General features: G+C 38.4%; 1 protein-coding gene and 1 pseudogene across 1 annotated transcript in view; one reads left to right on the top strand and one right to left on the bottom strand.

Annotated features, from left to right (window-relative positions):
* Nucleotides 1–1,767: 1,767 nt before the first annotated feature.
* LOC102151491 lies at nt 1,768–7,480 on the bottom strand (annotated as a pseudogene).
* Nucleotides 7,481–8,256: 776 nt separating this feature from the next.
* Nucleotides 8,257–18,714, top strand: part of PRKACB (protein kinase cAMP-activated catalytic subunit beta) — a 113,819-nt gene continuing 103,361 nt past the window's right edge. The window contains exon 1 of the mRNA XM_038541568.1: nt 8,257–8,319. Coding sequence (XP_038397496.1) covers nt 8,274–8,319 — 46 coding nt within the window. The 5' untranslated portion in view covers nt 8,257–8,273. The remainder of the gene's footprint in view (nt 8,320–18,714) is intronic.

Here is an 18,714-nt window from a genome sequence, read left to right as displayed (position 1 = left end):
TCGGTTGCCTTATCTTGTGTAAGCAAAAACTTAGCCCAAGATAGGCCAATTGAATTCTCTCATTAGAAACGGAATTGTGGGAAAAGAAAAAGACTGAAAACAATATATATTCTGTTGTTGTTCCATTGGCTGTTACATGGAAAATGTCAATCAGCAACAACTATTTCAGCTCTTTGGAGCTGCCTGGTTCCTGAGTATGCCAAGCCTGATTCTTCAGCTTTCTTTTCTTTCCTACAAGCATCTGTATATTCTTCCAATATTGTTTATATTAGATAACTTCTAGTATGCAATCAAATTGGTACTCTCTCATTCTTTTTGACCTCTGACTACATTTCCTGTTTTTCTTTCAGCTTGTCTGACCACTCCAGACTCCTACCACGTCAAACTCCTTTTAGAACTCCCCTCTCTTTTGTTTCATAATTGTCTACCCTTACATGCTTTTTTATTCTTTCCATGTTCAATGAGATTTCATTCAGAGCTGTGGCTTTGACTGTTGTCTTTAAACTTATTTCACAACTCCTGTATTGCTCTAACTCTACATTTGCCTGCTATTCATTATCCACATTTAATTTTTTATTTTTTTCATTTTTATTTATTTATGATAGTCACACACAGAGAGAGAGAGAGAGAGAGAGAGGCAGAGACACAGGCAGAGGGAGAAGCAGGCTCCATGCACCGGGAGCCCGACGTGGGATTCGATCCCGGGTCTCCAGGATCGCGCCCTGGGCCAAAGGCAGGCGCTAAACCGCTGCGCCACCCAGGGATCCCCATTATCCACATTTAGATGTCACACTACCACCTCAAACTCAATATACCCAAGTCCCAAGTCATATACCTCTCATTAATTTAAAAACTAGTTTCTCTCCTTCATTCCTAACCTCTATTATCCAGTCACCAAGATGGAAAATTGATTAGAAGCTATCTTTCTTATTTTCAATGTATGGGGTATCTGTTGCTTTTACCTATCCTATATGACAATTTCTCCAATAAAACTGCACTTTTCTCATTCCATGTCAGTCATGGTACCCTGTCTCCTCCCTTCAACAGAAATGGTCATGTGAATTATACAGAACCAATATGTATAATTATTTATATTTATTTTAATTATTTTACTGATATATATATATTTAATGATTTTATTATTTTAGAGAGAGAGAGAGGGGGTTATGAGCAAGGGGAGGAGGCATATGGGTGGAGTGAGATAAAGAATCTCAAGCAGATTCCACACTGAGTGTGGAGTCCATTGTGGGGCTCAATCTCATGACCATGAGATCATGAACTGAGTTGAAATTGAGTTGGACATTTAACCGACTGAGTCACTCAGGTGACCCATTGTTATATTAGCATAGTTATATATAAAATAGTAATTATAATATGTAGATACTGGGAAAGAGAAGAACTGTTCCTTAAGTTACTAAGCTGGGAGGATATAAATCTGTAATGTACAGAGAGCCTGTTTGGCAAAATACACTCAATATACAGAAACAGAATTAGGACAGATAAGTGGAGATACATAGCCTTAAACTCTCAAATTTAAGTCTAAGGCTATGGACAATCTAAACTCTCCAGTTCATTAATCCAAAAATTCTGCTTACATTTTTTTTTTAATTTTTTTAAAAATTTTTATTTACTTATGATAGTCACACACACAGAGAGAGACAGGCAGAGACACAGGCAGAGAGAGAAGCAAGCTCCATGCACCGGGAGCCCGACGCGGGATTCGATCCCGGGACTCCAGGATCACGCCCTGGGCCAAAGGCAGGCACCAAACCGCTGCGCCACCCAGGGATCCCCTGCTTACATTTTCTTAAGCTACTTTGAATTGGGCTTCTATCCCTTACATTATAGGAGCCCTAATAAATACCAAGTCCTATTGATTTTATATCCAAATGTCTCACTTACATCCTTTCTTCTCCACTGCTGCTATACACCTTAATGACTTCGTCATTCTTCTATTACAGCTACCTTACAGGTCTGCTTGCTGCCAATCTATTGTTCATCCAGTTTATCTACCATTCTGCTAGCAAAGTTAGCTTATTAATAAAATGTGGGATTATAATACTCTTTTCTTTAAATATCTTCAATGGTTTTCTTTTGCATGGTGAACAAAGCCCACATTTCTTAAATGGCATGCAAGGCTTCCCCCAGATGAACATGATCTATTCTGAAACTGTTCATTCATTTACTCATTCATTCAACAAATATTTATTGGGTACCTACTATGTGCCAGACATCACTCTGGATACAGTGGAAATAGTGATCACAAAATAGCTTACATTCCAGTGGGAAGGTTGTAATTCTTTTTTTTTCTTTTTTAATGATTTTATTTATTTATTCATGAGACAGAGAGAGAGAGAGACAGATAGCCAGAGACACAGGCAGAGGGAGAAGCATGCTTCCTGCAAGGAGCCTGATGCCAGACTCGATCCTGGACCCCAGGATCACACCCTGGGACAAAAGCAGATGCTCAACTGCTGAGCCATTCAGGTGTCCCGGGAAGGTTGTAATTCTTACAACATCCTTTCATAACATCTGATTTGGTATGATACAGGGATAATTGTCATGTATAATGATGCAACCAAATATTATCTTTGATGACCTCTCCTAACTCATCAGAATGGTCAGTAAGCCAGGTGAAGAAGCTCTCTGGGTCTTCATGCTGTCACTTCTTGCTGGCTTTATTTTGTATTTGACTTAACATTTCATCAAATTCTTTCCAGATTTCCATTTGATTTCAATGGACTTTTGAAGATTGACCACTATTCTCATTCAGATGAAATTCTTTTGAGAGAACTTTATTTTGAAAGTAAAGGTTTTCATCAAAATAAAAATCTACTCTGCAATCTGATTTAATATCTTCAGATGCTGTCACTTCAATTCTTATCAAATAATGCAACGCCTCTCCATCCTCCTCCACAAGCAATGTGGACGGCTGACAAATGTTGTCACCCAAAAATTCGGGATCAAAATTTGGTGATCAATTCCAACCTCTTCTGAAAAAATGGTTGGCAGAGTTTGTTTTATTTCTGTTCTACTTTCAAAATCTCCTCATTAGCATATTTATTAAGTCTATTTCATTTTGTACTTCATCAATAAGTTCAATTTTTTCTTGCTGTTCTTTTTCTCCCTTTGGCAAGTACTGAGAGGTCTGATGTCTCCTCCAGCTTGTGAGCAGGAGGCAGTCTTGGTTTCCTCCTTTGAGGTGGGAGCAAAGACTGGGGTTTGGCGGCCATGCTGAGGAAACTCCAAAAAACCTGGGAAAATGCACGTCTGGAAGAAGCTCCGATTATCCCAAATTTGGAATAATTACAAATTATTACAGTGATTTACATAATTACTTACATGTTCGTTTTGCCTTATACAAAATCTTGAGGGAAGAGAACAGATTTTATTAATCTTATACTCTTATGCTTTGCATACAGTAGGAACTCACTGAATGCTTATTGTTGAAACATAAATACAAGAAAACACTGAACGTTATTGCAAGGTGGGCATAGGGTTACCTTCACTGTTTATTATATGACAAAAGTTATCCTAGTACTTTTCACAGATGATTTAATTTAATCCATATTACTTCACACTTTGGAAAACAAAGACCAAGTGAAATTAAGTAATTTATGTGAAAGTTACAGATGGTGATTATAATGGAACATGAATCCAGATTTTTCTGAATATAAAACTCAAACCTTTCTACTTCATTACACACCACTCTGTTTGTTACTATCAATGAATAGTATGAATATAGTTTTATTTTAGTGGGCCAGATTCACCTTAGTCAAAGATGGGCTTCAATTGTAAAAGTTGAGATTTCATGAAAGCCCTTGCCCCATGTTTCGTGATTTCATAAAGAAACGAATGTTTTGTAAATTTGAGTGTTATTTTTGGTCTACAGGTATTGTCAAAAAATGCATAGTACAAAACTAAAATAGCAGAAATTTAGCCATAGTTTTACTAACACAAACTAGGAAAAGCTGACTATCCAAAACAAACATACCTTTTCTGAGAGAATGTATTACATTTTAAGAAAAAAAAAATGTTGATTTTATTCTCTCCTCCATGTTTTCTTTTTTCTTAAACCACTTTCAGTTTGTATTCTAATCTTACACAAGAGATAAGCTACAATTCTACTGTTAACTAGTTCATTTTTGTTGACTTTGAGGTGACTTACCACAGTCAACTCTTTTAGTCTCCTCATCTGTAAAGAATACCCAAAAAGATGAATATCAAACTTCAGATAATAAATTTGTTATCAAGTAAAGGGATTAGAATTATGCTCAAGAAGAAAACTCCTTATTGTACTACAATGATCTGAACAATTAGAACATATTTGTAACTTATTAACTATAAAATTACTTCCTCATTTCAGAAGTATTATTCTGCCCTTTGCCTGATATTTAATGTGGTATTGTTTGGTTTAGGACATACAATTTTGTACAAAATGAAATATCAGATTATGTGGATTATTAGCTATCATTCAAAATAACCATAATCTTATGATGGTTAAATCATTTTTTACTTGCATTTATTTGATGCAAAATAAAATAAAAAACAAATCACCTGGTCATATTCTCCAACAATTATCAACTTCTGCTTATCTGTCCTGGTGATTGTAAAGGAAAAATAAATCTTTCTGGCATAGATTATTTTTGAGGGTGTTTTGCTTTTAAAAAATCTTCTAAATCAAGTTGATAATATAAACTATAAAATTAATAAAAATAATAATCTATTAATTTTTGCCCACTTTCTCATTCCTGAGATCCCTCTAGGAATAAAAGGGTCAAGACTCTTAGTTCCTAGGCCTTATTTTTCTCATCTGTAAAACGTAGATAATAAAACCTAACCTTAAAGAGGATTGAGATTACATTTGTCTCTCACAAGAGGGTATATAAAATCTAGTGCTATTACACTTACCATTTGAGTGATCTTGGCCAAGTTACCTTAGTTCTTTGAACTTTTGTTTTGCTCATGTATAAAACGGGGCTAATCTGTCTAGTTTATGTAGGTTTGTTGTGGGGATCAGATAAAAAAAAAGGCATGTGAAAATGTTTTTATATTTAGTAAAAACTTTTACAAAGTACTAGAAAATGTAGGACTAATTATTTCCAAAGTGAAATATAATCTTCCCGGCTAAATAGTGCTGCCGATTCTTAGATAAAATATATAGAAGAGGACTCAAAGTCATTTCTCTGTATGACTCCCTTCTTACTGTGTCTGCTTTCCTACGGAAAGATACAGTTCTGCTTTTGCACTTGTCTAGGTTATAGCAGAGTCATTAGTGGCAAAGGACAGCAATTGCCCCATGTTATTGCTAATCGTTTGAAGGACAGTTAATGAAATTGCTGCCCCTTCTGGAATGTAAAGGAATTCTTGAAATGTAGTTTTCTATGTGCTACATAAACAATGGTTTCCTACAGAGAACTCTTCTCTAATAATGAAAAGGCAACTTGTATATAATTACATCTAAATGATTGTTAATGTTAACTGAAAACTATTAAACTATACTCTTAAAGTATAATCTTCCTTGAATCAGAGAAGCAGTGTAAGCTAATACAACAAATAATAGCATAAGGAAAAAAGAATAACAAGAGATCTCTAATTGTTGATCATTCTTTTCATTAATCATTAATTTACTTTCTTAACTAATCATAAACTGAGAAAGGGAAAAATTTTGTAAAGCTGAGTATTTTACTTACTAATTTTCCAGAATGTAGTTATGGTGTATGTAACTCTAATAGTAGTCAATGCTCTCCTCTGCAAACTACTGATTTACTCAGCAGATGCCTGTCTTCTTATTAGAGGCCTAGAACTCAAAATCATGTTAAGGAAAGGGACAAATTTGTCTATAACCACTGTTTTATTATGAAAGCTAGTCTCTAAAAAGGCATGCATTTTAAAACTTACCCCAATGAAGACAGTATGAATATTCCAGGTTTCTAGAAAGACTCCCTCCAAAATAAAGTACATTAAAAGGTTGTCTTTAATTTGCTATATATGTGGTTTAATGTTATGTATTGAATTTTCTATATAAGTAGGGCAAATGTCACATCCACAACACAAAACTAAATGTGATTGGAAAGATGTGACATTGTCGCAACATTATTGCATGCTGACACAAAACCTCCATCTAGTCCAAACCCTTTTCTGCTATTTTTATATTACTTGGATTTAGTGGAAACCCTTAAAACAACCCAGTAGTCTTTCCCCATTTATCTATGGGGGATATATTCCAAGAACCCCAATAAATGCCTAAAACCAGATAGTACCAAATCCCAAAGGAACAATGTTTTTTTCCTGTGCATGCATACATACCTGTGATACAGTTTAATTTATAAATTAGGCACAGTGTAACAGTATATTGCAATAAAGTTATATGAATGTGGTCTCTCTCTGATCTTATTGTTCTATACTCACTTTTCTTGTTCCTTAAGGTACTACTGACCTTCCTTCTGGTAGGTCAGGAGAATCCTCTGCTTCCTGATTGTGGATAACTAAAGCTGTGCATAAAGGGGACTACCGTATAATGAAATTCTCTGAAAAGTAAACTGTTATCTCTTACATCTCAAGTCGATGTATTTCAAATGAGAAACCAATTTCCCACAACATTCTACAGGTTTCTGATCAGTGTTGCAGACAAAAGAATGAACTTTGGAGCCCATCCACCCAGGTTCAAATCTTGCTTCCACCAGGTAATAGCTGTGTAACCTAGAGTAAATGTCTTAACTTCTCTTCCCTCAGTTCGCACATTAAATAATGATACTAAAGCTACATTATGTCACACGGTTTTGAGGATCAATGTTAATATTTATACTGTACTTGGAATAATACATAGCACACACGGTATACATAATATAAATATTTGTTAAATTTAACAGAATCGGTAATAAGAAACGGTAAGAGTTAACTGAGGAACTTCTTCAGTTAGCACTATTTTGGTTAGTAATGAAAACCTTTTTTTTTTTTTTTTTTTTTAAATTCTGAAAACTTGTCCTTGGCTTACTTGCAGGTCAGCAGGTTTCCATGAAGTCCTAACTGTGCCAGGTCTAGGCCCATGGAGACGCAAAGTTAAGTTTCTGTGGTCTCGCCCTCGGGAAGCGACAGACTTTGGAACAAATGCTCGCAGGGAAGTTCAAAGGAACATGCAACAAAAATATATTACGGCGCCGCACAAATCACCCGGTAAATAAAACTCTATGAAAACTCACGTGCTCTAAGATGGGTATGATCAATTGGGAATGCGTTTATTTACATCTACGCAGAAAGCTGCTAAATCCAATGCACATTTTTTTTTTTTTTTTTTTTTTTTTTTTTGCAGAAGTAGGATTTTCTTGATCTCCACCTGGGAGGTCTGATAAAACCTTGAGGGGCCCCACGGAATCCCGGAAAGCCAACCGCCCTGGAAACATCAGAGGGCTTGGGGCTGCCGCCGGGGAACCGGGAAGACCGCGTGTCACGGGCTGAGGGGCTACCTGAATCTCCTCAGGAAAGAGGGGCTCCGAGCCACGCTGGAGAGGAGGCGCGAGGCCGTCCCCGGGGCAGAGGCCGCCCAGACACTGCGGCTTCCCCGCGCTCGCCACCTCCTTCGCGCACCGGCGGCTCCCGAGGCAAGCCCGGCCCCCGCGCGGCCTCCCGCGGCCCCGCTCCGGGGCACGGGGGACGCCAGGCGGGGACGCCGCGGGGCTCCTCGGAGCTAGCGGTTCCCGCGCCGCTCCCAGACCTCACGGAGGAGCGTCCGAGCTCAACCCCGGCGACGCACGCCGGCTCGGCGGGCCGCGGGGGCGCCCGTGGGGTCACCCCGCTCCCCGCCCCGGATCAGGCCCCCTCACCCCGCCGCCCGCGTCCCGCGTCCCGCGTCCCGGGCTACACGTCACTTCCGGCGCGCGCGCCCGCCCGCCCGCGGAGAAATACCGGGGCCGTGAGGGGGGCGGCGGGGGAGGGGGCGCCCCCGAGCAAGGGGGGCGGGGCGGGGGAAAGGGGAGTGTCCGGCCGCCGCCGCCGCCGCCGCCGCCGCCGCCGCCGCCGCCGCCGCCGCCGCCGCCGCCGCCGCCGCCGCCGCCGCCGCCGCCGCCGCCGCTACGGCTGCTGCCTCCCGGGCTGAGTGAGGAGTTGGCTGAAGCCCTGCCCTCCGAGCCCGCCCAGGCTTCCCGCCCGGACCGGGGCGCCCGCGCGCCGAGCGGTGCAGGAGCAGGGCTGCCCTCAGCCCGTGGAGCGGCCGGCACGGCCCCGGCCCGCGTCGCCCCCCGCCCCCCCGGCCCCTTCTTTCCATCGCCCCAGTCATGGGGAACGCGGCGACCGCCAAGAAAGGCAGCGAGGTGGAGAGCGGTGAGTCAGGGGCCGGCTCTGGGGACCCGCCGGGCGGGCCGGCGCGGGGCTGCGAGCGCCCCTCCGGGTGGGAGCCCCGAGGCCGCGGCCACGGTCCAGGCCTCGCGGCGGCCGCCGAGCGCTGCTCCGGGGCGGGGGGGGGGGCTGGGGAGCAGCCGCCTTCCTCCCCTCACCCCCTCCCCCCAGCTCCGCCGGGAGGGCCGGAGATGGAGGGAGAAGAGGGCTCCCCGACATCCCCTTTCTCTGGAGCGAGGGGACGCGGTCCGGGGGGAGAAGCCCCTGGTACCAGCCCAGCCCCCGCTTCCCTGCCCCCGACCACCTCTGCGGCGCCACAGGTAGCGCTGCCGGCGGAGTTGGCTCTCCTCCCTCCATCACTTGGGTCCAGCCCAGCCTTCTCGCGCGGTGAGGGGCTGCTCGCGCGGGCCCCGGCAGGTGAGGTTAGTTCTGAGGAGGCAGCTGTGTCGCGGAGACCCGGCGTCCGTTCGGGCTCGGAACGGAAGCTGCCGCGAGACCGAAGCGCAACTTTATCCCTGGAAAAGCAGCACATTCGGGCATCTCCCAGAGTGTCTGTGAAACTTAAAGGTCCCTCGGAGTTGAGGTGCTTCCAGAACACGGTGAATTTCCCTCCGATGGCTGGACGTGCAGGCGCTCTGCAGGTGACACCGAAGAGTAAAAACTCATGCGGATTTCATTTCTCTACAGTTCAGTCAGTCAGTCAGTCAGGATGGTTGTGGGAAAACAAAACGGAACAAAACAAAACTGATGTGCCTCTGTCGGGTTCACCTCAGATTTTATATAATTCACAATTAATCAGCAAATGGCATTGGTTATGTCGCCGGGAGTAAATGACATCCTAGCGCTTGAGGGAATGCCAGATGATTTACTCCAGTGTGTGTCATCGGTATCTTTAAGTGTTTCTATGTTTGTGACATGTTTTAGGCTGATTTTGTGGTTTAGCATGAAGGAAATAGCTTTTTGTTTGTGTGTGTGTGTGTGTGTTTTTCTTTTTCTGCATCAACAAAGCAGAATCAATTTGGAGAAAGATTTAGTCATTCATTTTGGTTAATGAGAGTAATGAGATCAGATTATATGGTTTATGTTTCACCAGTGAGGTTTTTGGAGCTGATTTTCAGGAGCTCCAGAAAAGTTTGAAGTACTGTCATACAAATTATCAGTGACCGTGCCGTACTATGTTGATAGGGAAATTTCTCAAAAGCTAATGTAGAGGTAGAACTTTGTCATCTTTTATTTTTAACTGCACAAATGTAGTAACTGTACAGGAAGTAAAAGAATGTGGAGAGTGTGAAGAATTTTTGTCTGATGAATGATCACTTTTCCTTTTAAATCAAAGATAAAACGTGCTCACTGTGTTACAGAAGAGTGTGCTCGGCAATTGAATCATGTTAATGATTTTCATTAGCAGATACGGGTCTGTGTAGTGTTTCTATTTTTAATAATGATAGCAGACTCCTCCCTGATCTCTGTATTTCCATTATTAAGTCAACAAACTAATACTAGTACTGTCTTCTCCTGGAGACAGTACTGATTTGAAGCTCAGAACTATGGGATAATGTTGGAATATCTACAGAAAACAGAATGGAAACTTTAAATGCTTGTCTAAATATATTTAAATTATTCCTATGAATACATTCTTTCCTGAGCTTTAGCTATTAGTGACAGCCTATTTAGTAAGTATGTTAGCCAGCTTTTTATGTAAGTTTATTTATGGAAACTGAAGGTCAGTATAATAGTTTGAATAAATGTTGTGAAATGATAAAAGAAAATAGCAAATGAAATCTCAAAGGGACAGTTACTGGAAATGTCATGTGTTGATCACTTTGTAATTTCATTTGGAGCAATGTTATCAGGTGTGTGATGCTGCTCTTCTACTGTAGTGAATAAAGGAAGTTTATTGATATCTCTTAAAACTTAATGAAAGAATAGCTTTTACCATTACAAACCTAACTGTTCTGTGTATTTTAAAAAGATTATTCTTGAAAATATATGCCTTTCAAAATTTGAATGTAGTTATTCAAACTTCCGTTGATGCATAATAGCATTAACTTTTAGAAATATAGGCAATCTTGAGCTCAGTTAGAAATATAAGCAATCTCGAGCTCAGCCTGTATAATCATTCCATTTCAAAGCCAAAGAGCCTGACCTCTGAAGAAGCTGAAGTTGAGATCAGATTATTAGTGATGTCAGAGTAAGGAACAGAAGAATCTGGTTCTCTGACTCCATCCTGCATCATGAAATAATCAATTATTATATATATTTTCAAAATGTCTGCCGAGTATATTGATTTCATTTGGAGACTCTAAGTAAAAGCTCAAGAAATTTACTGTCTAGGATGAGAAAGAAAATGTACTTATAAAAGTTATGATAAGTGCTAACATGGAAAGTGAAGTTAGAACTCTGAAAACTACCCATAGGAAAATGTTTGATTTGAAATGATATTAAAACGTATAAGGTTAAGATTTGAGGTTTGGTTAGAACCATGCCTCATATAGGTGAGCTTCATTATCAAATATTCCAGAAGAATAAAGCTTTGATCATTTGGTGCTTCTGTTGTATTCTTGAAATCTCTCTACTCTTAGAATGAAACATTTTCTTGGGTAGGACTTGGAGATGCCATTGTCATTTCCATACTTTCTAGAGATAACATTATGTTGGGTACTTAATGTTCTATTATAGTGAACTAGGAAATTGTATTGATATATCTTAAAATTTATTGAAAGAACATCTCTTACCATTATATAACAACTGTTTTGTGTATTTATAAAGACTTACTTCCAAAAATATGTGTTCCAAATTTGAGTGTAGTTACTTAAACTTCCACTAATACACAGAAGCGTAAATTTTAAATATATGACTATATAATTATCTGAGAAGTTGTAAACTCTTGTCATTCACAATTGTTTTACTTATCCAGTCTCCCACTTCTTTACCCACAATCACCAACATAAAAAAGCACATGCCACCATTTTAATGTGGGAAGGTTTTTTTGTGGTTTACTTCCTTTTTTAAAAACAGTAGTCCCCACAGGTTGCCTGTGGGGTTCGTATTATACTTTCATAACAAAGATATTGAGGTAGGTGGGTGAAGTGCTGGTAAAGATTTGGATGCAGGGACGCCTGGGTGGCTCAGCAGTTGAGCATCTGCCTTCAGCCCAGGGCGTGATCCTGGAGTCCCGGGATCGAGTCCCACATCGGGCTCCCTGTGTGGAGCCTGCTTCTCCCTCTGCCTGTGTCTCTCCTCTCTTTCTCTGTGTCTCTCATGAATAAATAAATAAAATATTAAAAAAAAAAAAAGATTTGGATGCAGATTCTCCTATGACTGCAAGTGGTAGAGCCACCATGTAACCTAGTGTTTACATAATGATCTTTCAATGTTTTCCAAAGTATCTCTTAAGAGCTTGAAGGTGAATAGAAATTAATCAAAGAAAGTCGCCAGTAGAGTAGGTTCAACCAAAATGCAAGTTTCATAACAACTAACATTTTTGGAGGGCTTACTATGAGCTAGCTTGCTTCTCTGTATACTTTTCATGTATAATTTCACTTAATCTTTCCAACCTTATGAGGTAGTTTAATTGTTTCCATTTTATATATGAGGAAATGGAGGCTCAAAGAACTTAAATGACTTGCCTAAGTGCTTACAGCAAGGATGTCAAGGACCAACATTTGAACCTAGACAGCCTAACCCCTAGACCCAACATCCTAACCACTGTGCAAATATCCTATGTATATCCCATGGAAAAGCTGATTCTAAAATACACAAAATAGCTTAGACTTCACTTTATTTCAGTTTATTATCCATTATAGGAACTTTTGGTTGTTTTGGATAGTGACTTCATTTGTATATATTAAATATCTTAAATGGGAGAGTTGCTTTTTCTCGTACTGTTCTCTAGATTGTTTCCTCACCTATAAAATGAGATCGAAGGTTAAATTACCTTGAAAATCTAAATCAGATTTAGTGTAAATGATGAAATTTCAAATTAAGCCATATAAATCAATTGATATACCCTTCATTGCTATTTGTATTTAATTATTTTTTCTCATTTGTAAATGTGCACTTGCCCTTCCTGATAAATAGCCAATCAAAACATTGCTATTTAAACTTATATTGCCTTTTTAAAAGTATTTAGGAATTTGCATTATGGTTTACAGTAGTACTATCCAGTCAGATTTTCTGCTGTGGTAGAAATGTTTCTCTGTTGTCTAATGTGGTGTTTATGGGGCTATGGAGCAGTTGAAATGTGACCGGGATGACTGAGGAACTGAATTTTTAACTTCTATGTCACTATTAATGTTTGGAATATTGGACAGCACAGGTTTAGAACATAACTCCCTTTGTGTTTAATAAAAATGCCAACCCATCTTTTCATCATCTTGGTAATTTGGATCCTCACAAGTATGCGTTGATTGACATAATGCTGGATTTATCTTTTCTCATACTAGGAATTAACTTATTTCTAAAGCATTTCCCCTGAATAAGCCTTTATAAATTTAGTGAATGGATTACTATCGTAATTTGTGTATAATCTGTAAAGTTAACTACAAAGTTAATTTCTGTATTGGGTGCTACGATAATTTTTTTTTTACTTTTTTTAATACTGAATCTCAGTGAAAATATTTTTATTGAAAATTTTTGTAGATTTAAATGCTCTTTAGGAAAAATTTAATGATCTCATACTTCTGTCCTTAAAGCTTTCAATTATCAGATGTTTTTAAGGGAAAATCAGTAGCAGATATTTGTTCCAATTTACTAGCTTGGCAGAAGTACTTGGGAGTAGTTTTCGAGTTAAAAATTTTTAAAAAAGAAAAAAAGGGTCATAACAGCAACACTAAATAATCAATACATATTATCTCATCCAGTTACATGATGTTGTAATTCATTTTGTGCAGATTATCTAATGCATAAAATTATCGTGTTCAGGAACCATTTTTTCCATTCTCCTAGTCAGTGTCCTTCACTTAGGATACAGACAGATTGTTGCTTTTCATTGCCGGCAGTGGGATAATTAAAGACATGAAAGCCAGCTTAGAAAAGTAAGCCACAGCTGAGTAGCAGAAGCAGCACACGTAAAGATCCTAGGTAAGCCAGGTTAGGTATTAACATCCTTCAGATAGGAGTTGATCATAAATCATTTTGATACTCTATCACATTAATAAAATAAAACAATTAGTATAATTTACAAAATTACGTATCTAGTTGATATCAATGTTACTATACATATGTGACCAGGTTTTTTCAGGGGAATAAGTCTTAAATTTTTTTTTTAAGATTTTATTTATTTATTCATGAGAGACACAGAGAGGCAGAAACACAGGCAGAGGGAGAAGCAGGCCCCATGCAGGGAGCCCAACATAAGATTTGATTCCCGGTCCCCAGGATCACGCCCTGGGCTGAAGGAGGCGCTAAACCGCTGAGCCACCAGGGCTGCCCAAGTCTTAAATTTTTAATGAAAAAAGTATATTAAATAGAAAAATGTGTAATTTATGAGAGTAAATATACCCTGGTCAGTACCAACTTATTTTGGGTATTTTAATTTAAAAATATTCCTTCAAGAGTATCCTATATAGTTATTTTCTTTGTTGGTTCATTCATTCATTCCACAAAATTGAGTTCCTAATATGTGATGGACTCTATGCAAATCTATGGGAGTAAAGATCGAGTATGACACAGTACCTGCTCCAGATTGTCTGCATTCCAGAAAGAGGAGACTTACTTGTCAAGAAATTAGTAGGGGGAAAAAAAAAGAAATTAGTAGGGGGGAAAAAACTGTTACAAATCCTTTCCTTAAAGCTCAGTGGAGAAATCAGTAGAAAGTATGGTCATTTTTACTGGTGTGGGGAGGGTGAAATTCAAAAAGGACTTCAAAGAGTAGGTGAACTCTGAGTTGAATATTGAAAATGGTAACTGTTCCAGCGGGATTACAGGGGTAAGTGTGTTCTGAGTAGGAGGAACACAGTGAGCAAAGATGCAGAGGAGTGAAACAAAATAGGATATATAGGAAAAGGAAAGTAAGTTGCCCATTATGACTAATTGATAGAGGATAGAGTTGGTGGTAGAGAAGGGAAATTGTATAATGAAAGATAAGACTGAAAAATGGACAGAGGCCATGTAATGGATAGATTTTGAATTTGTTCCATAGGTATTAGGAAGCTATTGTAGACATTGTAATAAGAGAGAGAGATGATAAAATTTGAGTTTTAGAGAGATCACTTTGATAGTAATGTGAAGATGAGTTACTGTGAAACAAGTGGGGTACAGGCAGGGAGATCATTTAGAAGACTCTTGTGCAAGTAAGGGACTTTGAGGATCTGAATCAAGGTGGTAGAGGTAGGGATGCAGGAATAATCTGAAATTTGAGAGCTTTGGAAAATGAAAATAAGCAAATTGTACTTGGAGAATGAGGAAAAAGAGAATTTGGGGAAAATGCTCAAGTTTTTAGTTTCTGTGCCTTAGTGGATGGGTTGTGATGCCAGTAATAGCGTCAGGAAATTAATAAAAGGAGAGGAGCAGAATTGGAGGGCATATTGAATTCAGGGTGCTTGTGGCATTTCTGAGAAAAATGATATCTGATTGGTTATTTTATATGTGTATTACCTTTAATTCTTCCAGCCATCAAGGTGAAAATGACCTTGGATGGTCAGAGGATATGTTCTGTATAACATCCTCATTTTGCTCCCCTTTTTAAGGGTAGCTGGCCTTATAGAACTATAACATCTGGCATAATTCCTATAAATTAAGAAGTATGGCTACTAAAACCTTAGTTTTTTTGTTTTGAAAAGAGTAAAAGCTAAAGCACTGATGAAAATGCTTTAACTTTTGAAGAAACAAAATCATTTAAAATCAGATAAGGGATGCCTGGGTGGCTCAGGGGTTGAGCATCTTACTTTAGCTCAGGTTGTGATCATAGGGTTCTGGGATCGAGTCTCACATCAGAGGGAGCCTGCTTCTCCCTCTCCCTATGTCTCTGCCTCTCTCCGTGTGTCTCTCATGAATAAATAAAATCTTTAAAAAATAATAAAAATAATAACATCAGATAAATTATTGCTTTCATAATTAAAGTATGCATCCTGTAAACTGCTGAGCTTTATAGAGCCACATGGAATAGTGGAAAGAAAATGTAAAATATAGTACCAATATATATTTTACCAAGTAAATATGTTTTCTTCCTCTAGAGTGCTTTCAAATAGATCCTAAAAAGTTGGGCTATAATTTAATAGTAAGAACATGAACTTACAATTAGAAAAAATCTAGATTCTGTTTTCTAGTACTTTCTATTACTTTTTAATGTCTCCAAGCTATACTGTAAAATTGAGAAGAATGGATTTGATAATCAGTCTCTGGTCTTTTCTAGTTTTATAATCCAGTTGTCCCAATATATTTGTTAAGAGAAAGAATGTACATTTAAAAAGTACCAAGACTTGGAAATGAATTATAGAAGGTTCTCACAAAATTATGTGGGTAGAGAAGTGGCAAATGAGCCTCAATGTGAGCATATATAAGGTAGTGTATTTAGGGAAAATTTTTTTACCTCTACTTAAAAAATGATAGCCTCTGAATTTTAACTTCAGAAACAATTTTCTGAATCACCATAGTAATCTTTGAAGATATCCTCATGTTCTGTTATAGGTACGGGATTATTTAAATGTTGGTCATTAGAGGAGTGTATTGGAAATAAAACATAGCATTCTACTATTCATGTAAAACTCTTCGCATACTATGTGTAGTTGGATTTCTTTATGTTTTTTAAAAAATTTTTAAAGATTTTGGGGGATCCCTGGGTGGCTCAGCGGTTTAACGTCTGCCTTCAGCCCATGGCGTGATCCTGGAGTCCCGCCATCGAGTCCCTCGTCGGGCTCCCAGCATGGAGCCTGCTTCTCCCTCTGTCTGTGTCTCTGCCCCTTCCCCATGTCTATCATGAATAAGTAAATAAAATCTTTAAAAAAATTTTTTTTAATTTTATTTATTTGAGGAAAAGGAAGAGAGACAGACAGACAGACATGAGTGGGAAGAGGGGCAGACAGAGGGAAAAGCAGACTGCTTGCTGAACACAGAGCCCAACACAGGGCTTAATTCCAGGACCCTGATATCATGACCTGTGCTGAAGTCAGACGCTTAACCAAATAAGCCACCCAAGCACCCCAGTTGGGATGTTTTGTGTATAGCAGAACAGGGGAAAGTTAAGACCAGAGGCAGTTAATAGGGTAAAAGAATGGAAGATCTATTGTATGAGAATAAATTTAAGAAAAAAAGAACTTTTCAAACTAGGACAGTTATGGCTATATTGTGGAAATGTATAGATCAAGTATCATTGACAGAAAATCTGGGATTGTTCATCTAATTTGAAATACTAGAACTCATGGGATAGTCCTCAAAACTTACAAAAACTAGTTGTAGAGCAAATAAAAGAAAATATAGCAAAACATTGATAAACTAGGCTTAGAGAATAAGTATATTTACCTACTTTTTAATCATTTATGTTTAAAGGTAAAAACATTTGTGTTTATAAATTCAGCTGGTATTTTTAGCAACTTAAAAATTGCTAGAAAATTTAAATGCTTTTTTACTCTTTTTTAGGTCTTATAACCCCTTCAGCTCCTTACCAAATTCTGAAAAAGTCATCAGTATTAACAGATAAACCTTTTTCTTACTCTTGAGGTTTATTACTATAATGCAAATAATAAATTGTTTCCCCTGATATGGAGGTGTAGCTTGAATTGCTTAAATGATATGAAAGGATAGCTTAAATTTTTACCTTAATCTTATAATTCTTCCATTTATTTAACTTTTAAAAATTTCTTGGGAATAATGAAGAGTTGCCTTTATGTACTGTATAATCATTTGAAGATTAGGTAAGTAAAAGCATAATTATGAGAATTTTGTAGGAAGCAGAGTATAGGATGTTTCCTATAGTAATAATTTGGTTTTTAACTTTTTGGTTGTCATGTAAATTAGATTCAGTAATGTTCTATATCTATGCAGATGATTTTCTGAATTAAATTTGGGACTCTTTTAAAGAGAGAAATGCACTAATTGACAATTTACAATGATGAATGATGCACTAGCACATTTGACATTAAAGCTGCTATAGAAAATCCACTGTAGATATATCTTATCTGACTTGCTATTTACAAGGTAAAAAGTCCTAGGTTTTATGGCCATGATTTAAAGTTGTATTCCCTACTATTCATATAACATTAACTTTTCACTGGCTTTTGAAATTTTTGTTTTCTTCTAAAATAACTGTTGAATCTAAACCTTAAAGTCCTTGCAAATCTGTTTTCTCCATCTGGACTTTGTCCTTAAAAAATTAAAAATAGGGACGCCTGCGTGGCTCAGCGGTTGAGCGCCTGCCTTCGGCTCAGGGCGTGATCCTGGAGTCCTGGGATCGAGTCCCACATCGGGCTTCCTGCTTGGAGCCTGCTTCTCCCTCTCCCTGCGTCTCTGCCTCTCTCTCTCTCTCTCTTTCTCTCTCTCTCTGTGTCTCTCATGAATAAATAAATAAAATCTTTTTTAAAAATTTAAAAATATTGTCTTGAGATCTCACTTTAGAGTCCAATTTAATAAAATGAGTATTTAATTTCTATATTACTTATTTTTAAGTAGATGACCATATAGCATCAGCAGACGGTTGCCTGTGAGCCACAAACTTGAGAGAATGTGTTTGTACAGGTATTACTTAGTTTCTTTTGTAGGAACTAGTTCTGCTAATAATTTAGCTGCTCTCATCCAAGGAGGATCTTCCTAACTGAGTAGGAGCCATGAAAGGTTAAACTGGGGAAGAATATGAATCCCTCTTTAGGCTATAGTCTTGAAGTTACTAAATAAGCCATAGTTTATCTGGTAGAATGACACAGAGACAAAACAGTCATTTATTTGTCATTATTCAATCCTTTAGTCATTTTTAGTCATTCTTAGTACTTACTGAGTGCCTGCAGTGTACCAGACTCTGTGCTAGTCCACAAATGGAAATATGTGAGTAAAAATAAGACGTGGTTCCTGTTTTAAGCTGGCAGACACATATATACAGGTATTTATGATAAAATGTACAGTGATAACTTTTATCATAAGATTGGTAGAATGGTGAAAATACAACATAGGAGTTTATATAAGAATAAATATAGAATTTCTGAGAACATCTTGGGAGATAGACTGTAACTGACTGAAAGAAACTGGCTTTGAGTCCATTCTGGAGATATTTACGTTTGTGATTATAGCACTTACACTGGTATTGATTTCTCAGCTGTTTCCTAGACTATGTATTGTGATCTGTAAGGGCAGAGATAGGATGTATCTTGTTTAGTGTTTTAACCCCTAAATTTTGGCAGTTCCTAGCTCATAATGGAAACTAAAGTCCTGGATAGTTAAATGGATAAAAAA

Source organism: Canis lupus, chromosome 6, assembly GCF_011100685.1.
Source record: "Canis lupus familiaris isolate Mischka breed German Shepherd chromosome 6, alternate assembly UU_Cfam_GSD_1.0, whole genome shotgun sequence".
Lineage (NCBI taxonomy): Eukaryota > Metazoa > Chordata > Mammalia > Carnivora > Canidae > Canis > Canis lupus.
This window is presented reverse-complemented; position numbering and strand designations above follow the sequence as displayed.